Here is a 25880-nt window from a genome sequence, read left to right as displayed (position 1 = left end):
TCTAAGAGAAATAAATGGAGGACCCAATATCTTCTCTGAAATTCACTCTGCCCACCATCTTGCTCATACCTGTGACCTCTCGGCACTTTAGCAGGAGGAGGAGCCCATATCTCAGTGTAGTGTTCGTTTTCTCTGTCCCAGCTCCAAACAAATCAGTTACAGTGGCTATCAAGTTTTCAAAAGTAAACTCCATCTGTTGATTGTGCTTTTCCTAGGAATTATTTGATGTAATTATCTGATAGTTTGCCAGCATATATAATTACAGTCAATCCAAAATAACACACATTGTTATAAAGCTAAGCAAACTTAGACACTGGAGTCCAGTATTAAAACAACTGTATGGTATGGCAAAGTCTGTGGATTGGGCTAACACAATCTTCATTACCTACTCCTTTTCCCTTGCTTGTCTAAAAATTTCATTCCAAGCCTCTTTTGCGCTACATTGGCCAAGCAACACACTTCTTACCAATGGCCTACTGATGCCAGTTTCTCCCTTTCTTTCTTCATACTCAAAACACAGATATGAAGGTGAAGGTGGTGTAGACGTCATCTTGGAACATGAGTATCTGAGCATGAAGATGAAGCCTATATACTTAAGAATGCTGAAGAAAAATGGAAGGCACTTGAGTCCATGATACTTCAGGGCTAGCTCTGGACTGCCCAACATGAGACTCTCTCTATGTGAGATAAATAAACCCACTGTTTCTTTAAGCCTTTGTTAATTTTTTTTCTTATTGGTAGGCAAACACAATCTTAATTGATAGAAATGAGCAAATTAGAGATATATTTTGATAACCATTATAAGCCAGAATCAAGAGTTTGTAATTCTCTTCTCCCATTGAAGAATTTATGTGGATTCTGTGTTGCCTAAAGACCCATTATGAAGTTGAAAATGTGCAAAAACTAACACGGCAGCACATCTTAGAATAGATTATAGAGAAAGAGAATGGATTCACAAAGACAAAATGGGGCTGGCCACTACTGTATTCCAAGATATGAGGCAATAGGCAACTTGGTCTAGAAAACAAGTGCAGATGCTAAGGGTAAGGAAGTGACTGAATAAAGCTCTCACAAGTCAGAAGTTGGGAGAGTAAAAGCCCTTCACAAGGCCAACTAAGGTTGGTTTAGATGAGGGATATATGTGATTCAAAATTGAAAATAACAATGGGACAATCTGAAATAATGACTACAGAAGTCATTAACAAACCAAAAAATAATTTCTTCCTATCCAGTCCTCTAGACCAGCACTAATTTAATAAGGCTCTTATAATCCCCAAATGACCTGTGGCATGCCCAATATTATGTAATCCAACACCATTAAGATAGACTTAACCCTATCGACAGTTGTACTTGGTAGATAAAAGTAGTCATCCTCATTGGTAACATCAACTTCACACAGTTTTCTAACCTTGTCAACTCAAAATTACTCTGAGACCAAGAAGGAGAGCAGAGTTCTTATAAACCATTACTATTTCCATCTGTGCAAGTGAATTTGAAGCATCAGTGGTTATGTACACATAGCCTATCAAAAGTAAGTTAGCCTGTACAAAACCTTGCTGAAAGAAATTAAAGAAGAGCTAAGTACGTGGAAATACATCCCATGTTCATCTACTGAAAGACTTAGTATTCTTAAGATGGCATTACTCCCGAACTGACCTACAGATTCATCATGATCCATATCAAAATCACTGTTAGCTTTTTTGCAGAAATTGATGAGATTGTCCTAAAATTCATGTGGAAATTTAAGTGACCAAGAATAGATAGAACAATCTTGGAAAGAAGAACAAAATTGGAAGACTCACACTTCCCATATTAAAATTACAATAAAGCTATGGTAATCAAGATTGTGTGGTACTGGCAAAGAGCAAGATATATAGACAAGTGGAATAGAATTGAGAGTCCAAAGTAAACCCTTCACATTTACAACTAATTTTCAACAAAGTTGCCGAGATCATTCTATGTGAAGAGAATAGTCTTTTCAACAAATGGTGCTGGGACAACTGGACACCCACATGCAAAAAAAATGAAGTTGGACCCATACCTCACACTATTATCAAAAATTGATTTAAAAGGCATCATAGACCTAAATATAAGAGCTAAAACTAAAAAATTTTAGAAGAAAACTTGGAGGGAATCATCGTGACCTTGGATTAGCTAATAGTTTCTTATATATGACACCGAAAGCACAGGCAACCAAAGAAAAAGATTAATAAATTGGATTTCATGAAATCGAAAACGTTTGAATTTCAAAACACACTATCAAGAAAGTAAAAGGACAGGGACTCCCTGGTGGTCCAGTGGTTAAGACTCCACACTTCCTATGCAGGGAGCGTGAGTTCAATCCCTGGTCAAGGCACTAAGATCCTACATACCTGCATGGCATGGCCAAAACATATATAAAATAAAATAAAATAAAATAAAATAATTTAAAAAATAAAGTAAAAAGACAACCCATAAAATGGGACAAAATGTCTGCAAATCATATATCTGATAAGGCACTTGTATCTATAACACTGAAGAACTCTTACATGTCAACAATTTAAAAATAAAAACAAAAATAAACAAATAGGACCTAATTAAACTTAAAAGCTTTTGCAGAGCAAAGGAAATCATAAACAAGACGAAAGAAAACCCTTAGAATGGGAGAAAATATCTGCAAATGAAGCAACTGACAAAGGATTAATCTCCAAAACATACAAACAGCTCATGCAGCTCAATATCAAAAAAACAAACAACCCAATCCAAAAATGGGCAGAAGACCTAAATAGACATTTCTCCAAAGAAGATATACAGATTGCCAACAAACACATGAAAGAATGCTCAACATCATTAATCATTAGAGAAATGCAAATCAAAACTACAATGAGATATCATCTCACACCGGTCAGAATGGCCATCATCAAAAAATCTACAAACAATAAATGCTGGAGAGGGTGTGGAGAAAAGGGAACCCTCCTGCACTGTTAGTGGGAATGTAAATGGATACAGCCACTATAGAGAACAGTATGGAGGTTCCTTAAAAAACTAAAAATAGAACTACCATATGACCCAGCAATCCCAGTCCTGGACATATACCAGGAGAAAACCATAATTTTTTTTTTTTTTTTTTTTTTTTTGCGGTACGCGGGCCTCTCACTGTTGTGGCCTCTCCCGTTGCGGAGCATAGGCTCCGGACCCGCAAGCTCAGCGGCCATGGCTCACAGGCCCAGCCGCTCCGCGGCACGTGGGATCTTCCTGGACCGGGGCACGAACCCGTGTCCCCTGCATCAGCAGGCGGACTCTCAACCACTGCGCCACCAGGGAAGCCCAATTCAAAAAGACACATGCACCCCAATGTTCATTGCAGCACTATTTCCAAAAGCCAGGACATGGAAGCAACCTAACTGTCCATCAACAGAGGAATGGATAAAGTAGATGTGGTACATATATACAATGGAATATTACTCATCCATAAAATGGAACGAAATTGGGTCATTTGTAGACGTGTGGATGGACCTAGAAACTGTCATATATAGGGAAGTAAGTCAGAAAGAGAAAAACCAATATCGTATATTAATGCATATATGTGGAATCTAGAACATGGTATAGATGATCTTATTTGCAAGGCAGAAATAGAGACACAGGTGTAGAGAACAAATGTATGGACACCAAGGGGGGAAAGGGGGGGTGGGATGAATGGGGAGATTGGGATTGACATATACACACTATTGATACTCTGTATAAAATAGATAACTAATGAGACCCTACTGTATAGCTCAGGGAACTCTACTCGATACTCCAATAAAAATTAATTTTTAAAAAAGTAATAACCAAATTCAAAAATGGGCAAAGCACTGAAATAGACATTTTTCCAAAGAGATACATAAATGGCCAACAAGCACATGAAAGATGCTCAACACCATTAGCCATCAGGGAAATGCAAATCAAAACCACAAGGAGGGGCTTCCCTGGTGGTGCAGTGGTTGGGAGTCCGCCTACCGATGCAGGGGACACGGGTTCGTGCCCCGGTCCGGGAGGATCCCACATGCCGCGGAGCGTCTGGGCCTGCGCGTCCGGAGCCTGTGCTGCGCAATGGGAGAGGCCGCAACAGTGACGGGGCCGCGTAGTGCAAAAACCAAACAAACAAACAAAACAACAACAACAAAAAAAAAAACCACAAGGAAAGACCACTTCACACTTTCTAGGATGGCTAGAATCAAAAGGACAGATAATTAGAAGTACTGTCAAGGATGTGAATAAATTGTACCCTTCATACACTGCTGATGAGAATATAAAATGGTGCAATTTTATGCGTAAGTTTTCTTCTAAGAGTTTTATAGTTTCAGCCTTACATTAAGTCTTTGATCTGCCACACTTCCTCCAAAGGTTAAATATAAAGTTATCATAGACCCAACAATTCTACCACTAGGTATATACCCAAGAGAAATTAAAACATATGTATACACAAAAACCTGTACACAAATGTCCACAGAAACATTATTCATAATAACCAAAAAACAGATGCAACCAAAATGTCCATCAACCAACAAACAGATATATAAAATGTGGTATATCCACACTGAAATATCATTCAACCATTTATAGGAGTGAAGTAGTGATATATGATACATAATCAATGAACCTTAAAAACATTGTTAAGTGAAAGAAGCTAGACACAAAAGATGTTATCATACATATTGTATGAATTATACATATTGTATAATTCCATTAATATGAAATGTCCAGAATAGCAAATCTACAGAGATGGAAAGTAGATTAGTGTTTAGAGCTGGGGAGGTTGGGGAGGAAAGGGGGTGACTCCTAAAGCATACAGGATTTCTTTTCAAGGTGATAAAAGTGTTCAGAAATTGATTGTGCTGGCAGCTGCACAACTCTGTGAAAATGTTGAATTGTACTTAAAATGTGTGAAGGGTATGGTATGTAAATTATATTCAATAAAGATGCTATCAAAAAACGTCAGACTCTAAATACTATAGTGAAGTCCAGAGAAACAATGTGGGTTTTAAATATAGCATTGAGGAAGCAGCCACTGTTAAATGAAATACCAGACATCTTAGAGCCTCCTTAGCCCAGGATTAGTGGAGTGGCTTCATAGCATTATGGGAATCCCTCAAATTATGTGCAAAATACCAAGAACTCATATAGGTGCATCTTTCTGGGATGGCGTCCATATTTTTAATCAGATTCTCAAATCAACCGGACCCCAGAAAGATAAAAATCATTGCCCTAGCAGCAGACAAAGCAGAGAAGTAATTCGCTTCTTCCTTCCTCCATTTCTTCAAACCACACCATCTGCTTAATTTCACTCTGTTTGGAACACACGATTTGAGCGGTCCAATTCAAATCCAGGGACAATTCTTTGAAAGTCATCTTCATCAGCATCTTTGGCGCCTTGCCATTTTAGCCTACTAACTGATTTCTCATTTCTGCCCAGTGCTACAAAGTGGTTGAATAAAATAATAGTGCCCTCAGGGACTTCCCTGGTGGCCCAGTGGTTAAGAATCCGCCTGGAGGGGGCTTCCCTGGTGGCACAGTGGTTGAGAGTCCGCCTGCCGATGCAGGGGACACGGCTTTGTGCCCCAGTCCGGGAGGATCCCGTGTGCCGCGGAGCGGCTGGGCCCGTGAGCCATGGCCGCTGAGCCTGCGCGTCCAGAACCTGTGCTCCGCAACGGGAGAGGCCACAACAGTGAGAGGCCCGCATATCGCAAAAAAAAAAAAAAAAAAAAGAATCCGCCTGCCAAGGCAAGGGGCACGGGTTCGAGCCCTGGTCCGGGCAGATCCCACATGCCATGGAGCAACTAAGCCCGTGCGCCAAACTACTGAGCCTGTGCTCTAGAGCCCACGAGCCACAACTACTGAGCCCACATGCCACAACTACTGAAGCCCGCACACCTAGAGCCTGTGCTCCGCAACAAGAGAAGCTGCCGCAATGAGAAGCCCGCACACCGCAACGAAGAGTAGCCCCTGCTCGCCTCAACTAGAGAAAGCCTGCACGCAGCAACGAAGACCCATTGCAGCCAAAACTAAATAAATAAAATAAAATAAATAAATTTATTAAAAAAAATAATGGTGGCCTCAAATGAAGAAATTTCCTTCTCTAGATTTAGCTTTTTACAGTGTGTTCTAGATTCTGCCTTTCCCCAGTTCAAGAACAACTCTGCCCCTACATAAATGTTTTTTTATGGCATCTATATTACTTTTGTCACAGTTTCCAACTTGACCCTACCACTATTCAAATTCACTATTCAGATTTACTATCTGAATTTTTCCCTCCTGGGTTGAACTTCTCAAATAGGGAATTTGGTCTTATTACTGAAATTTCCCATACAGTCCCTACAATTTGACTCTCATCCTCTCCTCTAACTAAAACCAATCCTTATAGATCTCTGATACTATGACAAGATGGACAGATTGATTTTATTTCAGAATCTTCTGAATTTCCATGGTCCAGGCTCTCATCAAGCCAAAGTCCAAAGAAATTAAAAATCTCACAGCTGGTCCCTGAACTCCATTCTCATCATACAGATCATTCTACAGAACTCCCAGGATAATCTTCCCCAGTAATTATTTGCATTCTACTCTTGTTCTGGCTCATACATCTACCTGATCAAATCACAACTTCTCCTGCGAACATTCACGTTTACAGTTACTTGACAGACACCAACCTCCCACTCCACATCTGTCCAAATTTATTTTTGGTTACACTCATTTAAGGCTTCTCTCTTCCATCCATCTAGTCTCTTTACCACAACACACCTCTGAACCTCTCATGACACCATTCTACCAATCTGAAATTCCCTCCCCTATGACTTATTGCAAATATTTGAAGATCTACATCAAACCTCAGGACATTCAGGAAGCCCACCCAGGCTAAGCCCTTCCTTCTCACTCTCCCACATGCTGTGTGAAATGATCACATCCACCTTCCTTTTATGGCTCAGTATTTTGTATTTCTCATTTGTTTGTATTTCCATTTCACCCGAGATGTATGTTCTCCTTCTCCTCAGGTAGCCTATTAGTACCTAACGAACAGGGTCCATGTATTGTTATTTAACAATTCAATTTTAAATCTCCTTTGATGCTCAATTCAGATCCATCCACACATAAGTACCCAAAGTGCTGGTCAAGCATTTCGTCCGTAACCATTTAAATATCCCTAATAAGTACAGAACTAGTCAATGAACAAAAAAATTCAGGCAAACAGATAACCAATCTGTCATTAATATTTTACCTGTTCCATTTTGATTGGGAAACAATCAATGAAGTCCCGAGGATTGTTAATGTCCAGAGATGCTTGGTGTTCTTTTATTTTCTCCAAAACACAGCTTTTTACATAAGCAAAAATTTTAAGTACTTTGTTATGACTCCCTGGGAGATACTCCATGAGAGCAGGGAAATTATTGCAGACCTTAAAGATTTTAAATATATACTTATTAAACTAAAAATACATATTGAAGACATAGCTACCATACGTCAAGCCCTGGTTAAAAACTGAAGTGAAAAAAAAATGGTCCCTTTCTTCAGGAGGAGCATTTTATAGTGTACATGTAAAATAATTCTTCATGCTGCTAGAGATATTTAAGGGAGAAAACTCTGACCAGATGATGAAAGTTGATAGCAATTTCCTATACTCATACATCAACCTTATGTTATTAAAGCATATTTATGTCAATTCTTTCATTTTTTAAATTAATTCTTCCTTACAACCTTGAAACACAGAATAAGATGAATTACTATGATTCACATTTTGTAGATGAGGGCAGAGGTTAAGGAATTTTGAGTAACCTGATATTGAGCACAAACCCACTCCCTGCTATTTCTACTACTATCAAGCAGCCTCAGAAATAGAATCACTATATTATAACTCAGAGGGGTGCAAAAACAGCATGAAACCCACCTCAGCATTTTAGGGATAAAGCAGCTGTGCACCAGAGCAGGTAAGTGACTTTTCTAAGATCATGTGATTTTATTTAGGCAGAGTACAGGACATATCAGCTCAGCACAGGCAAAACCATGGTGTCTGTTTATGATTCATGCGCCATAGAACCAATCATTTTGTCATCCCAAGCCCAATTACGCTGTCCACTAGGATCCCAACTGAAGCATCAAACACCCCTGCCCTAGTCAGTGTTCCCTGGCAGCACCTCTGTTCATAAACATTGTCCCTCCTTGAAAGAGATATTCTCTTCCTTCCTAAATTAGGATATTTCTGCTAAGTGACGTGATGAAGAAATCACTACCTATTTGAGGATAAGCCTTGTGGGTAATGGAAACCTTTCAGCAAGGACCTGGATGTCCATTGAGTGCTATGGCCATCCTTTTGGGCAGTCACCAAAGTAGTTTACGGAAACTGGGCTTTGGGGGGTAGTGGAAAAACCACTGGCCAGAAAGCCAACAAGGCTTGAATTCCAGCTTCATACTCAGGCATTTCTTTTCTTCGTAAAATAAAGGCTCAGCCACCTTTCCCAGATGTTCACTCTATGACAATAAGGCAGGATTGCTGTGTTCAAACATTCACTTGCAGAATAACATCAGCAAAAATGATGCAGTAGACAGTTCTAAAGGCCTATCCCTCTACAAAAATGTCAGAAAATCAAGCAGAAACTGTCAGAATCAACTTAAAAAACGGCAGCAAAGATCTGTGGCTTGTTTTTTCTTTTTCCTTTTTTTTTTTTTTTTTTTTTTTTTTTTTGCCCTTGTCCCACTTCCATCCTTGGCTTGGCAGTGGTCTTAACAAGGGCAGCTTGTGGTGTCGGAGCCTGGTTCCTGGTTCCATAGGGACCAGAGCAGACCTCACTCACGAAGACTGTGTTTCTGTGTTCTAATCTGTCTGGGGCCACCTGACAGACTGACACAGGCACTTGTTTTTGTTTCATCTAACCTAGAGTGGAAACGCAGCAGGGATGTCTCAAAAACCTTGCAAGATTAATGAACAGCCCACAGCCACCTGGGGCAAAAGATTACAGTTAAGGCATTACAACAGAGCACCAAACTCCAGGAAGAAAAGCTGGGGAGGGAGTGCCTTTGGGAAATTAGGACATTCAAAAGCACCCCTGTATACTGAGAAATTCAGAAAGCTACACACATGCACAGAGCCAATCTGGAAGAGTTATTTCCTCCCTCCCTCCCTCCCACCTTCCTCTCTTCCTTTCTCTCTCTCTCTCCACCTCTTTATCTTTTTTTTCTTTTTGCCTCCTCACATTCAAAGATGTCAATATCCGTAGACTCCAGATAGAGAACAAACTAGTGGTTATCAGAAGGGAGAGGGAAGGAGGGAGGGGCAGTATAGGGGTAGTGAGGGAAAAAGGGTTATTACAGGATTATATGAAATCACGTGTGTGAAACTTTCGAAAATTGTAAAGCAATACAGAATTTAAAGACTCGTTCATTCAATTTAAAAGAATGAAAAAAACAGAAAAGCAAAAGAAAGATCTATCACTCCTAAAAAAAAGGACATCTCTCTCCAAACACTAGCTGAACGTAAGCTAAAGGAACAGAGATTCCAGTGACCACACAAGGCAAAAAAAAAAAAAAAAGAGACTTTGCAAAAATAGTTTAGAAAAGTCACTATATAAACAAATAGCTACAGCTTGTAGAAGGCAAAAACAAACAAACAAACAAAAAACTACAGGGACTTCCCTGGCGGTCCAGTGGTTAAGATTCCACGTTTCCACTGCAGGGAGCAGGGGTTTGATCCCTGGTCAGGGAATTAAGAAAAAAAAATTGGAGCAAGCAAAAAAAAAAAAAAACAAAACAAAGAGAGAGGAGAATCTGATTCCCAGAGTTACCATGTTGTAATATCCAAAATGTCCAGTTTTCAAACATTCACTTCACGGCTTGGTTCATATAGAATTTTGGACTTGTCAGAGAAAAGAGCATAAACGATTTCTCAGGAAGAGAGGATCCTGACCTCACCCGGATCCATGGGGAGCTCATAAATCCTGGAAACTCATTAGAGTTTCCTAGCAAGTTAAGAAAATTCTGATCTGTATAATCAAAACGATTCTGGAAAACAGTGGAGATCACATTGCAGGGAGCCCAGCCCAGGATGAAAGTGGGATCACAGGGTGACCCTAAAGAATTGAAAAGATTTATAAAACACTATTAAAATATAAATATAAAACTTTGTTGTGGATAACAGATAATTTTAGAATCTCTGAAGCAATATCTACCTGGAAATTCCCCTATTAGCAAAAATTTAAGCATGCTTAAAATCAACACATCTCTGTCCCCTTAAACATGAATTGACAAAATGGATTAAAGACCTAAATGTAAGGCCAGACACCATCAAACTCTTAGAGGAAAACATAGGCAGAACACTCTATGACATAAATCACAGCAAGATCCTTTTTGACCCACCTCCTAGAGAAATGGAAATAAAAACAAAAATAAACACATGGGACCTAATGAAACTTAAAAGCTTTTGCACAGCAAAGGAAACCATAAACAAGACGAAAAGACTACCCTCAGAATGGGAGAAAATATTTGCAAATGAAGCAACTGACAAAGGATTAATCTCCAAAACACACAAGCAACTCATGCAGATCAATATCAAAAAAACAAACAACCCAATCCAAAAACGGGCAGAAGACCTAAATAGACATTTCTCCAAAGAAGATATACAGACTGCCAACAAAAACATGAAAGAATGCTCAACGTCTTTAATCATTAGAGAAATGCAAATCAAAACTACAATGAAATATCATCTCACACCGGTCAGAATGGCCATCATCAAAAAATCTACAAACAATAAATGCTGGAGAGGGTGTGGAGAAAAGGGAACCCTCCTGCACTGTTAGTGGGAATGTAAATGGATACAGCCACTATAGAGAACAGTATGGAGGTTCCTTAAAAAACTAAAAATAGAACTACCATACGACCCAGCAATCCCACTACTGGGCATATACCCAGAGAAAACCATAATTCAAAAAGAGTCATGTGGGGCTTCCCTAGTGGCGCAGCGGCTAAGAATCCGCACGCCAATGCAGGGGACATGGGTTCAAGCCCTGGTCTGGGAAGATCCCACGTGCCGCGGAGCAACTAAGCCTGTGCACCACAACTACTGAGGCTGCGCTCTAGAGCCCGTGAGCCACAACTACTGAGCCCACGTGTCACAACTACTGAGCCTGCGTGCCTAGAGCCCATGCTCCGCAATAAGAGAAGCCACCACAATGAGAAGCCCGTGCATCGCAACGAAGAGTAGCCCCCGCTCGCCGCAACTAGAGAAAGCCCGTGTGCAGCAACGAAGATCCAATGCAGCCAAAAAAAAAAAAAAAAAAAGTCATGTACCACAATGTTCATTGCAGCTCTATTTACAATAGCCAGGGCAACCTAAGTGTCCATCGACAGATGAATGGATAAAGAAGATGTGGCACATATATACAATGGAATATTACTCAGCCATAAAAAGAAACAAAATTGAGTTATTTGTAGTGAGGTGGATGGACCTAGAGACTGTCAGACAGAGTGAAGTAAGTCAGAAAAAGAAAAACAAATACCGTATGCTAACACATATATATGAAATCTAAAAAAAAAAGAAAAAGAAAAAAAATGGTCAGAACAACCTAGGGGCAAGATGGGAATAAAGATGCAGACCTACTAGAGAATGGACTTGAGGATACAGAGAGGGGGAAGGGTAAGCTGGGACAAAGTGAGAGAGTGGCAATGGACATATATACACTACCAAATGTAAAACAGATAGCTAGTGGGAAGCAGCTGCATAGCACAGGGAGATCAGCTCTGTGCTTTGTGACCACCTAGAGGGGTGGGATAGGGAGGGTGAGAGGGAGGGAGATGCAAGAGGGAAGAGATATGGAGACATATGTATATGTATAACTGATTCACTTTGTTATAAAGCAGAAACTAACACACCATTGTAAAGCAATTATACTCCAATAAAGATGTTAAAAAACAAACAAACATGAATTGACCATCCCGTCCTAGTTTGTTTAATAATAGTACTCCAAATACTCCATTTACATCACTGCCTTGAGTCAAGGTGCTGGTTATTTTGAAGAGCAAAAGAACAGAAAAAATTTTAAGGGTCAGTTTTTTAAGACAATAATTCAGGTTATCTATCAGTGCAAAATCATGTCTGTCTGGTAAACTTGTGGACAATTAAGCACTGACGTAGGAAGGAAGCAATAGTTAGGATCCTGGAAACGTTTTATATATAGTGAATAGCTGAGGGAACAACTTGTAGAATCAGGAAAGGAAAAGATTAAAGAGAGGAAGATTATGGAAAAATTCAGGTGTTTGATGGAACAAAGAAAAAAAAGCAAAAGCTGTCCATGTTGTACAAGAAGAAAACACAAATGAACATGAATTATAAGATAGATTTGTTTGCCTAAAATAAAAATAGGTAAGAATTCTGCATTTCAAACAAATCACAGAGCAAACAAGAAAGATTAAATTGATAAATGGAGTCCTTTTGTTTCTTTATTTCAGTATGGAGAGGAGGTGTGGGGAGGAACATCCTGCTCGAAGAAATAGTGTCCCTCATCACCAATCAGGCCCCCCATTTAATTTATTTGGACAGAACATGCCCTCTTGTGGAATTCTGGGGTATTGCTACATATAGCCATCAACGGAATACCATATGTTGTTACAAATTTTTTAATTTGAATTTAGATGAAGTCCATCATTTTACAGACAAATAAATTAAAGCAGAGGAAAAGTAGTTTTCTTTTTTAGTGGTCAATATTTACATGAAATTGCTATAATCAGATGATCGATAAACTTTATATGCAAAAAAAACAAATCACATCATACATGTAATTAAGGGTGACTTGAATCAAAGTGTTGTAATGAAACGATAGGGAATTAAGTAATAGGAACTTAGTTAAGTGCTCGTATGTCAGGCTCCTTTTCAGCTGAACCATGCCAAGACACTAAGCTGGCAGAAAAACTTTTACTTTAGAAGGTAGGGACTAATTTGAGAAGGCCTTAAGATTTCTCTGTGTGTGACAGCTAAAATCTGATTTTTAATCTTTCCTTTCACTTGAGAGAGAGACTTACAAAGCAGGGTAATTTGGAATTCAGACTGAAAATAAAATCCATCTTAACAAGCATTTCATAGGTCAGTACAGCTGACAGGTGTAAAATATTACCAAAGTACCAAAATTGGTAAAAAATTACCAACCACCATCCAATTGTTTTAAAATGTACTTGGGTTTTATTTTTATTCAGATGGTAAGGCCAACAGATCAGGAGATGATAAGATAGTTTATTACTCATACTTCCCAAGAGGAGGGGGCACACTACACAAGGCCACATGGGGAAGCACCCAGGTCAGTCAGGAGGCAGAAGGAACAAGGAGAGAGCATGGGCCAAAGCCTTTACTGGGGTTTTCATGGAAGAAATGAGCAAGGCTGGGTAGGTATGCTCACTAAGTTTAAGATTGGATAGTTTGGGTAATTTCAGAGGGCTCTAGACCCTAGGGGTGGTCCCTAGTTGTCCTGTAACTGGCCCTGGATTGATTTAGGGCAGGGAGAATACTGGCTTGGTGTGTGAGGGTTCCATAAAGGAGGTTTCCTGGGGGTACTGCCTTTGGATATGCTGATTTGAAAAATCAAAGGAGTGCTCGCACACAAGATGTGATGCTCTATCTCAGAATTAGCTAACCCTGGGAGAGGCAGTTGCTCCCTGGCTCTGCAAGGTCCCCAAAATGTCAAAGTATCATAAAGTAGAGAAAACAGAAAACATGATTATTATATCAATAATGGGGGAGGGAAATATAAAGAAAGCTGAAAACAGAAGAAACTAATAGGGAAGGCAGGGTAATGAGTTATTAATAATAGTTGAAATCTGTTTAAATAAATCCTTTTATAGCCTGGTATTTGTGTAATGTTCAGGATTAAGCCACAGCATCTATTTCTTAAAATATATAAAACAACACTGTAAGTAGGGAGGGAGCAACATTAAATAACTGAAGCTGATAATTGTAAAACAGTTATTTACAAGGAAATCACAATTGATGAGGTCTGCACTAAGGGATGCCTAAGCAATTAAAATCATAGACAGTTATCATTACTGGCCAGAACAGTAGGCAATGGGTCTCAGAAGAAACCCTCAGACATGTGAGTGAGGCGACCATACAAATATAGGCCAATTAAGTGAAAGCACATGTCATCTGTTTCACGCTCCATAAGGGTGTGATGAGGTCATTCCCACCGTGTCCACTTGACGAAATGTTCTGGAATACATAACCCACATTTACACTATGGGAAAAACCATTATTCTCTAATGCTAGAAAAAAAACGAGACTCAAAACCTTCTACCTTCATGACCTGATGATTTGAAAACAAAAAGTTCAGGACAAGATAGGATTAAATGACCTTTAATCCACACTGTGTGCACCATAGTGGGTGTACACACACAACAAGCATAGATACACAAAAGCCCTCTTGGCTCTCTCCTCTCTCTCCCCGCTCCACAGGAGGGCTGAACACCATGACCCCTATGAAGGATGTGGCTGTCCCTGAAATGTTTCCTAGGATGTCACTGGAGAAGACAGTAGTCTGTTAAGGTGAGAGTTACAGAGCATAGCATCACCCACCACTGGTTTTTCTCAACTCCTCCACAAGGCAGTGGGCTTCCTCTTGAACTCGGTCCTCAATGCTCCTATTCCCCACCCCGAAATTCCACAGTGTCATGAGGGAGATGCGCCAGATCTCCTTCCATCTCTTTCCATTGCTAAAGAGGATTCCTACCAGGAGGAGAAACAGAAACTAGGAGGGAGGCCCTAGGGAAGGAGGAGTGAGCTGACACGTGGCAGCCTGGCAGATGGACCCAGCTCTGCCGGGGGGCTCTTCAAATTCCTCTTTTCCATCCTCCCCACCCTCACTACCAATGCGGAACATGCGCACATGCACACCTACCATGTCCTTTATTAACTCTTTGAGACACAGGGAGACTGCCTCTTCCAGAAAACTCTTCTCACAGATCAATCAGGGCTTCTTTCACTGCTTCATAACCATGCAACACAATGGTGGGCTTCAAGCCAAAATACCCAGTGAACACAGGGCCATACGCTTTTGAGAGCTGGAAAATGTAAAGAAAATGCAAATATTAGCAAAAGAAGTCACAATTTGGTCTATTTTGCTCATGATTAAGATTGTTATCAACATCATGTTGTTGACGTTTTTATTCTGCCACACATAACTTCAAACATTTCTGGATCTTATATATATGTATGATGATAATTCAACATCCATTCATGATAAAAAAAAAAAACCTCTCACCAAAGTGGTTGTAGAGGGAACATATCTCAACATAATAAAGCAGAAGCCCTAAATAGACATTTCTCCAAAGACAACATACAGATGGCCCACAGGCGTATAAAAAACTGCTCAACATCACTACCTATTAGAGAAATGCAAATCAAAACCATGATGAGGTACCACCTCACACCAGTCAAAATGGTTATCATCAAAAAGTCTACAAATAATAAATGCTGAAGAGGGTGTGCAGAAAAGGGAACCCTCCTACACTGGCTGCAGGAATGTAAATTCGTGCAGCCACTATGGAGAGCAGTAGGGCGACTCCTTTAAAAACTAAAAATAGAGTTACTATATGATCCAGCAATTCCATTCCTGGGTATTTACCCAGAAAAAACAAAACCTCTAATTCGAAAAGATAATGCACCCCAATGTTCACAGCAGCACTATTTACAATAGCCAAGTCATGGAAGCAACCCAAGTGCCCATCAACAGACAACTGGCTTAAAAAGATGTGGTGTACTTATACAACGGAATATTACTCAGCCATTAAAAAAAGACCAATAAAAAAATAATTTTTTTTTAAAGTGAAATGTTGCCATTTGTAGCAACCTGCATGGGCCTACGGGATAATATGCTTAGTGAAATAAGTCAGAGAAAGAAAAATACTACATCATATCACTTATATGTCAACTCTAAAAAATAATACAGGGCCTCCCTGGTGGCGCAGTGGTTGAGAGTCCGCCTGCCGATGCAGGGGACACGGCTTCGTGCCCCGGTACGGGAAGATCCCACATGCCGCGGAACGGCTGGGCCCGTGAGCCATGGCCGCTGAGCCTGCGCGTCCGGAGCCTGTGCTCCGCAACGGGAGAGGCCACAACAGTGAGAGGCCCGCGTACCGCAAAAATAATAATAATAATAATAATAATAATAATAATACAAATGAATTTATATACAAAAGAGAAAAAGACTCACAGACATAGAAAACAAATGTATGGTTACTAAGGCGGCGGGACAAATTAGGGGTATGGAATTAACAGATACAAACTAATATACATAAACTAGATAAGCAACAAGGATTTACTGTATAGCACGGGGAATTATACTCACTTTCTTGTACTAGGTCACCAGGAAGGAAGATGGCGGCGCCCAAATCGCGGTGCACTTCCCGAGGTGGTTGTTTGATACCACAGGCGGGTCAAGAGTCTTCCCCTGGTACTGCGTGAGGCCAACTCGGGCGCTCGGGGGTTGCTGGAGGTGCCGAAGGCTCCGGGTCTGTTCAAGGAGTTCTTCCCAGGGAGGGGCACGAAGACAGGGCTCCCAGAGCTCTTGGACGGTGGTATGGCGGGCAACTTTCCCCAGACCATCTACTGCACCTTCGACCCCATGACTCGCTTCCTTTGGGGTATCTGCTGGCACTGTTGGGCCTGTTTCACTTCCACCGACTGGGCCACAAAGCGAGCGCGTCGGTGGGAGGTGCCACCGCGCGCCTGGGAGACCGGAGTGGCTGTACCTGGGCGCACAAGGCGCTGCACGCAAAGCACGTGCAAAACAACGTGCGCGCCCTGCGTCGGGGGCTCTAGGCTGCTGATCACCGGCAGCTGCTCACTAACGGGCGGACGCGGGGCAGCTGCGCGGTGCTGGACAGCTCGGCGTGGTATCAGAAGCAGCACCTGGTGGACTTCCTAGCGGCAGCGGGCGGCCACTTCCGCGCGGGCACGCTGCTGAACCGCCCCAGCGTGCAGACTTGGCTGAAGACCCCGGTGGCGTGAGTTTGGCCGAGTTTTTATACCAGGTGAACCCCGGAACAGGCGTCCTGGATAATACATGCTGCAAAGCAAACGCCGTTTCAGACGGTCCTCGAGGGTATCGGATGATAACGGAAGGCGGAGTCAGTGTAAATCACAGGCAAGTAACGGATCCTGAGAGTGTTTTAGTTGTTGGACAACATATTCTTAAGAATGGACTTTCGTTACTTAAAATAGGAAAAAGGGATTTCTACATTATAAAATGGCTTCAGCTATGATGAAAAATCCTTCTGGTGGTTCAAATTTATCCATCATTCATTCTCAAGACATACGAACGTATAATCTTCACTTATGCAAATCAAACAACAGAGAATGGAGTATACTCGAGGCCTCACAGCGTGAGTGATTTCATTATTTATATAAGTTGGTTCTGTTTGTCTAATAGTGGGATATTTTATTTCCTGGTCCTTAAACATTAAGGGCTACCACAGAAAGGCATGATTTCCGGGGTTAATCTCTTTTCATAATTATTCTCCATGAAAAACTAAATGCTGTCTTTCCTATCCTGTCCTTCTTGTTCTTTTGAAGACAAGGAAGAACAATGAAAAAGAGGTAATATAAGAAATTGTAAGGGGGGGACTTCCCTGGCGGTCCAGTGGTTAAGGCTCCATGCTTACCCTGCAGGGGACACGGGTTCCATCCCTGGTTGGGGAACTAAGATCCCACATGCCGTGCGGCATGGCCGAAAAAAAAAAAAGAAATTGTGGGTACTTTTATATCAGGTGAATATCTCACTGGATTTTTTTGTTGTTAAGGAAGCTAGTACAGTTCTCCTTTAAAAAGGAGAAAAGTTAGAGGAAACCATATTTGACATTAGAAATTACAGTAGAAATAGTTGCCTTTGGAAAAAAAAAAAGAACAAAAATCAGTACTTAACTTTTCAGGAAGTTTCTAATTCAGTTTTCCAGTCCCTTGCCTGTGTTCCATAGAATTAAATTTACTCACAGCCTTGTTTTTTTTTTTATTTTTATTTTTTACTTAGTAAAAAAGGTATCAATGTTTTATAAATTTATAAGCTTTTAGTTTTTAAAGTTTCAATTTCTGCCCCCAGGCAGATTGCAACTTGAGATGAACTGAAAAGTTAAGTAACCAACAAGATAAAACAGAGGATAATCATATGAGTATATCAAAAGATAAAAGGGATAAAGAAATTTCAGGTCAAATTTAAAGTATTTGGAATCAAGACTTAGTTAAATTAAGCTCTACATTCACTAGGCAATTCGATCCTCCAGAAATGTTTCTAAAATCTGAAAAATCAAGGTAATAGCACCCCTGTTTCCCCTGAGGATCAAGTGAAACACAAACACAAAATGGTTTACAATCAGATTTGTTCTAGAAAATCTTACAGGCAGCAAAGCATGGCTTTAGAGTTCAAATTCTAGCCATTTACTACCTGGGGATTACTTGGAGCAAGTCACTATCTTCATATGCAAAAATGGAGATGTAATAATGCTCGAGTCAATTAGGAAAAATCTAATAGGGAAAAAAAGTCATAAAACTTTCGTACAGTATAAGCTGTATTGCTATGTTCCAAAGTAGATTTAAATGTTAGAAAGCCATAGTTTATCCAAACCTTCATCTGGGAGTAAAGTTAGGAAGAATTCATTTATTGACAAACTTTAATGTCACTTCATAGCAGCAATTTTATTTACATAGTAAAAATGAACATACAGGTATCCATTATAAATGTCAGAGATCATCTCTACATTTCAAAACTTCACTCAGTTTGAGGGCCAACAAAAGAAGTTTTTCTCTTTCCATACCTGTCTTGCCTCTGTTTTTCTCTGTAAAAGGTGTGTAGTACTAGCAAGCGCATTACTGTAGCAGGTCACAATTTCAACATGAAATTTGATGTGCTGGGGAAAGGTGCATGACGAGGTGTTTCCCCCCTTACAAATTCAGAAAGCTAGAATAGAATGGTCATCATCTGACCTACCTGAAATAAGTAAGTCACGGATTGCTGTGATTTCAAAATTGATGTCTAATGATGGCAGGGTAATTTTAAAGTGTGCTAACAAACATCTTGGAAGCATGTATTCTACGAAGATGGTACTACTAACAGATTCAAAGTAGTACCGTATCATATCAGACTGAATCTGGTTTTTTATGTTTGAGACGAGTTGCTGAGCCTATTGTTTCTTAGTAAATGGGTACCGTTAGCTAAAGGTAATGGACATATCCATATTGTTGCTGCCAATAGTCCTTCATAAATGTCATGACTTTAAAAATTTTAGTATCTACAATATATAATTGATCTTCAAATTTATAATGTAGTTCATATCAAGAACCACCTGGAGAGTTTTAGTAAAATGTTTATGTTCTAAACCTCACTCCCAACCCCCTGAAAGCCTTTAGGAGTATGTGTGTGTGTCCAGATGTTTTTCTTTAAATAATAAAGCTCCACATTATTTTCATTTAAAAAATATCTTGTGATAACATATAATGGAATATAATCTGCAAAAACAAACAAACAAACTGAATCACTATGCTGTACACCTGAAACTAACGCAATATTGTAAATCAACTATACTTCAATAAAAATGTTTTAAAAGACTAAATATGGGGGCCTCCCTGGTGGCACAGTGGTTGAGAGTCCGCCTGCCGATGCAGGGGATACGGGTTCGTGCCCCGGTCTGGGAGGATCCCATATGCCGCGGAGCGGCTGGGCCCGTGAGCCATGGCCGCTGGGCCTGCGCGTCCGGAGCCTGTGCTCCGCAACGGGAGAGGCCACAACAGTGAGAGGCCCGCATACCGCAAAAAGAAAAAAAAAAAAAAAAAAAAAAAGACTAAATATGATGGTGATTATTATCACCTCTGATGTGCCGGGCCATGGCCTCGGTACTTGGTACTCAGATTATTACTAATCATCATATCAAAACTTTGAGCTAGGGTTATTTACCCTGTTTTATAGATAAAGAGATTAAGGTTCAAAGCCTTTCCTGTTTATTTCCAATGTCTCACAGTTAATAAATAGAAGACCCCAATTTTTTTTATTGAAGTATAGTTGATTTACTTCAACTATAGTGGTGTGCCAATCTCTGCTGTACAGCACAGTGACTCACTTTTACACATATATACTTTTTTTTAATATTCTTTTCCATTATGGTTTATCCCAGGAGATTGGATATTGTTCCCTGTGCTATATGGTAGGACCTTGTTATATATCCATTCTAAATGCAATAGTTTGCATCTACCAACCCCAAACTACCAGTCCATCCCTCTCCCTCCCCCCAGCTCCCCCTTGGCAACCAGAAGGCTGATCTCTGTGTCTGTGAGTCTGTTCCCATTTTGTAGATAGGTTCATTTGTGCCATATTTTAGATTCCACAAATAAGTGATAACATATGGTGTTTGTCTTTCTCTTTCTGACTTACTTCACTTAGTATGATAATCTCTAGTTGCATCCATGTTGCTGCAGATGGCATTATTTTGTTCTTTTTTATGGCTGAGTAGTATTCCATTGTATATATGTACCACATCTTTATCCATTCATCTGTTGATGGACATTTAGGTTGTTTCCATGTTTTGGCTATTGTGAATAGTGCTGCTGTGAACATAGGGGTGCATGTATCTTTTTGAACTATAGTTTTGTCTGGGTATATGCCCAGGAATGGGATTGCCGGATCATATGGTAATTCTATTTTTAGTTTTCTGAGGAACCTCCGTACTGTTTTCCTTAGTAGCTGCACCAACTTACGTTCCTACCAACAGTGCAGGAGGGTTCTCTTTTCTCCACACTCTCTCCAGCATTTGTTATTTGTAGACTTTTTAATGATGGCCATTCTGACCGATGTGAGGTGGTACCTCATTGTAGTTTTGATTTGCACTTCTCTAATAATTGGTGATGTTGAGCATCTTTTCATGTGCCTACTGGCCATCCATGTGTCTTTGGAGAATGTCTATTAAGGAGAAGACCCAAATTTTAACACAGCTTAGTTGACCTCTGATGCCTAAGAAATTTATCAGTCCCCAATGCCTACCTTGGAACCAATATCCAGTTGACTGCTTCAGAATCACCTGTAAAGCTCATCCCATGGGAATTCTGACTCAGTAGTGATAAATACTAGCAATCTATATTTTTTAAAACCACCCTAGATGATTCAAATGCCCAGCCCAGTTTAAGATCCGCTAGTGTTACTAACAGAAAGAGAGCAAGCATCACAAAGGCAGTGCCAGGACATGCAGCAGCTCATGGAAGAACAGTTTCTTCCATCCTGCATCATTCTTGGCCGCAGACAGCAGCTTTGTGCAGAATCCAAAAGGATTTTATTACTACCCAGCTGGCTCTAATTACTTTTTTCTTTCATTCACTTATACTTGTCCTGCTCTCAAGCTATTTCCTTAACATCAGGCATAATTTGCTTCTTCACAGGAGTTCAATTTTCATAGCTATTCTGAACAAAACACAGTTTATATAATAGATGACTTCTTGAATGAAATCTCTAATCACAAAACATTTCCCTTACCATTTACCTTCAGCCAAAAATCATAGCAAATGGTGGTGAAACAAAGGGAAGAAACACTTCAGTCTTTTGTCACGTTATTATTTTGATTCAACCATACAAAGACCTAAATGTTTCTCTACTCACAAAATGCATTCCACTATTATTGACAATGACAGACCAAAAGTAATACTCCAAGGGAATGTTTGCCTTAAAATAATATCTTTTAATAATTTTATTTTAATAATTGTAATGTATTTTAATATATTTTAATAAAGGTATTTTATTTAAAAGTAGATGTTCATGGGCTTCCCTGGTGGCACAGTGGTTGAGAGTCCTCCTGCCGATGCAGGGGACATGGGTTCGTGCCCCGGTCCGGGAAGATCCCACAACCGCGGAGCAGCTGGGCCCATGAGCCATGGCCGCTGAGCCTGCATGTCCGGAGCCTGTGCTCCGCAACGGGAGAGGCCACAACGGTGAGAGGCTCGCGTACCGAAAAAAAAAAAAAAAAGTAGATGTTCATTTACTTTCCCTTTGCAAGCCACTGGAGGAACATAAAACCTACTTACATTGGTTAAGGATTTGCCGATATCCTTAACATCTAACTGTAGGATATTTCCAAGAATTGGGAGAGGAGTGGGGCCAGTCGGGAGCTGCCCTTTCCCAGAGCTCTGTTTCCAGAGTGAGAGGAGAAGCAGACAGGAGAGACAGAGCCCCAGGACCACAGCCGGATCCACTGGAACCTTCTCTTCTTACTCAGACAGCTGTGAACCTGAAATATAAAGCTTTTATAACAGTCCCTGCTAATTCAGCTTGTGCCTCTGACTCGTAAAGTGAACAAGCAGCTAGGTCTACTTTAATTTCTCTTTTGAAGGAACTTTAGCCTTGTGATAATTAAAATATGGTGTTCTTTGCTCTTGCCCTTTTTTTCAATGCCCCACCTGGGCATTCCAGTTTAAGAGGCCTGGGGTGGAGCCCAGGTACTGGTAATTTTTTTTAAACACTCCAGGTGGTTGACAACCAGTGAAGTAAATGATTTGATCAAAAAATTGCTCAACATTCTGGATTCTCAGATTAGTAACCAGTTAAGAATTTATGACTTTGAGGGCAGTCCTTGTATGTTAAAAAAAAAAAAAAGTTTATCCTTTAATGCTTTATCAAACACTAATATACTTTGTCCTTGAAAATGAAAACCTTTTGAAATATTTTAGTGTACCATACTAACATTATAGCTTCCCAAACATAAACCAGCTAACATAACTCATACATTTTGAAGGTCCAAACATGTATCAAGGAAATAGCTAAGTAAATTTACACATATTTTACCATTTAACTCTCCCCCTCCCCTCAGAAAAAACACTAGAAGAAGAAATTTTTAATTTTTATTTTTCAGATGGGGAAAGGGAAATTCAGAGAACAGGAGGTCCAGCCAGTGTCAAATAGCTAATAAATGACAAAACTGGGATTTGAAATGATATCCTCTGATGCCCATTGTGGTACACTGTGGCTTACACCACAGCTGCCTCACGAACAATTTTAGGAAAACAAAACCAAACCCCCAAAACATTAGTTTCTCTGAACGTACACCCCGTGAATGTCTACAGAATAACAAGTTTCACACTAAATAGATGTTCGTTACTTGACTGCAAGGATAAAAGGGTCGTGGGTTTTCAAGACATAAAAGATAGGGATTCTCCCCCTCCATCACTGCAGAGGTGACACTTGCTCAGGTAACTAAGGGAAAGGCTAATCTCAGGGGGCAGAGCTTGAGAAACCATGACTTCCCCCACCTCCCAGTCACCTCCAGATACATCTGCTTTGGTTGCTTTCTTTGTTCTGTCATTGTCAGAAATAATGGGATGAAGTATGCACAGCAAGGAAGGGAGATTTTGACAAAACAGAAGGTGTGGATTCAGTGGAAGATGGAAGGCAGAGACTTCACTGAACAGACTCATGGCCCAGAACCAATGCAACATGCAGACCTGAACAGGAAACAGCACTTAGTGGTCATGAGGATCTAAATGTCACTGGAATTATATACATTACTAGATCACTAAAAAAAATTTTTTAATTAAAATAAATAAATAAATAAATAAGAAATTATGTTTCTATATTGTATTTTTTAGGTATGTTGACATACAACATTATATTAGTTTCCGGTATACAACATAATGATTTGGTATTTGTATATATTGCAAAATGATCACCACAATAAGTCTAGTTAACATTCATCCCCATACATAGTTACAGAATTTTTTTCCCCATAACGAAAACTTAAAGACTTACTCTCTTAGCAGCTTTCAGATATGTAATACAGTATTATTATTTTTTTTTTAATAATTTTATTTATTTTTGGCTGCGTTGGGTCTTCGTTGCTGCGCGTGGGCTTTCTCTAGTTGCGGCGAGCGGGGGCTACTCTTCGTTGTGGTGCGCGGGCTTCTGAGTGCGGTGGCTTCTCTTGCTGCAGAGCACGGGCTCTAGGCGCGCAGGCTTCAGTAGCTGTAGCGGACGGGCTTAGTTTCTCCGTGGCATGTATAGTCACCATGCTGTACAATACATCCCCATGACTTTTTTATTTTATAACTTAAGGTTTGTACCCTTTGACCACTTCACACATTTTGCCCTACCTGAGCCCCCACCTCTGGTAACCACCAAACTGTTCTCTGTATCTAGGAGCTTAGTTGTTTGGGTTTTTTTTTGTTTGTTTTCTTTTTTAGATTCCACATATAAATGAGATTATATGGCATTTGTCTTTCTCTGTCTGACTTATTTCACTTAGCATAATACCCTCAGGGTCCATCCAAGTTGTTGCAAATGGCAAGATTTCATTCTTTTTTTATGGCCAAATAGTAATCTCTTGCATACATAGACCACATTTTCTTTATCCATTCATCCTTCAGTGGACATTTAGGTTGTTTCCATATCTTGGCTATTGTAAATAATGCTGCAGTGAACATGGGGGTGCACCTGTTTTTTCAAGTTAGTGTGTTCATTTTCTTAAGATTAATACCCAGAAGTGTAATTGCTGCATTGTATGGTAGTTCTATTTTTACATTTTTGAGGAACCTCCATACTGTTTTCCATAGTGGCTGCACCAATTTACATTCCCACCAACAGTGCACAAGGGTTCCCTTTTCTTCACATCCTTATCAACACTTGTTATTGTTGACTTTCTGATAATAGCCATTCTAACAGGTGTGAAGTGAAACCTCATGGTTTTGATTTGCATTTCACTGTCGATTAGTGATGTAGAACATCTTTTCTTGTGTCCATTGGCTATCTGTATGTCTTCTTTAGCAAAATGTCTATTCAGATCCTCTGCCCATTTTTTAATCACATTGTTTGGGTTTTTTTGCTATTGAGTTGAATGTGTTCTTTATATTTTTTGATTAACCACTTATCAGATATATAATTTGCAAATATTTTCTCCCATTCAGTAGGTTGCCTTTTCATTTTGTTGATAGTTTCCTTTGCTTTGCAGAAGCTTTTTAGTTTGATATAGTCCCACTTGTTTATTTTTGCTTTTGTTGCCTTTACTTTTGGAGTCAGATCCAAAACTTTATTGCCAAGACTAATGTCAAGGAACTTACCACCTATGTTTTCTTTTAGGAGTTTTATGGTTTCAGGTCTTAAATTAAAGCCTTTAATCCATCTTGAGTTAATTTTGTGTATGTTGTAAGATAGTGGTCCAGTTTCATTCTTTTGCATATGGCTGTCCAGTTTTCCAACACCATTTATTGAAGAGACTGTTCTTTCCCCATCGTATATTTTTGGCTCCTTTGTTGTAATTAATTGACCATATAAGCATGGGTTTACTTCTAGGCTCTCTATTCTGTCCCATTGATCTACATATCTGTTTTGATTACTGTAGCTTTGTAATATAGTTTGAAATCAGGGAGTGTGATGCCTTTAGCTTTGTTCTTTCTCAGATTGCTTTGGCTATTTGGGGTCTTTTGTAATTCCATACAGATTTTAGGATTGTTTGTTCTATTTTTGTGGAGAATGCCATTGGAATTACGATGGGGATTGCATTGAATCTGTAGATTGCTTTGAGTAGTGTGAACATTTTAACAATATTAATTCTTCCAATCCATGAGCATGGGATATCCTTCCATTTATTTGTGTCTCCTTCAATTTCTTTCATCAGTGTCTTACAGTTTTCAGTGTACAAGTCTTTTACCTCCTTGATTAAACTTATTCCTAGGTATTTTATTCTTTTTGATGCAATTGTCTATATTGTCTTTTTATATCAGAGGCAAGTGGACATTAAATTTTTAATTATCATTTATAATAACAAAAAAATCATGTACGTAATAAATCTAACACATTACATGAAAAAATTCTCTGGAGAAAACGATAACACTTTATTGAGAGGCATGAAAGAAAATCTAAATAAGTATAGGGCTATATACC

General features: G+C 39.7%; 1 protein-coding gene across 1 annotated transcript in view; it reads right to left on the bottom strand.

Annotated features, from left to right (window-relative positions):
• LOC309816311 (cytochrome P450 2C18-like) overlaps nucleotides 1–25880 on the bottom strand; it is a gene marked incomplete at its 5' end in the record, with an annotated part of 55573 nt that overhangs the window by 21552 nt on the left and 8141 nt on the right. Inside the window, 7 exon segments of the mRNA XM_082643637.1 lie at nucleotides 70–211; nucleotides 7232–7408; nucleotides 9916–10073; nucleotides 14558–14707; nucleotides 14880–14937; nucleotides 14941–15042; nucleotides 22037–22218. Of these exon segments, the coding sequence (XP_082499763.1) occupies nucleotides 70–211; nucleotides 7232–7408; nucleotides 9916–10073; nucleotides 14558–14707; nucleotides 14880–14937; nucleotides 14941–15042; nucleotides 22037–22218 (969 nt within the window).

Source organism: Mesoplodon mirus, assembly GCF_964341445.2.
Source record: "Mesoplodon mirus genome assembly, chromosome: 2".
NCBI classification, from domain to species: Eukaryota; Metazoa; Chordata; class Mammalia; order Artiodactyla; family Ziphiidae; genus Mesoplodon; species Mesoplodon mirus.
The sequence above is the reverse complement of the archived record's forward strand: the minus strand, read 5'-3'. Positions and strand labels throughout refer to the sequence as shown.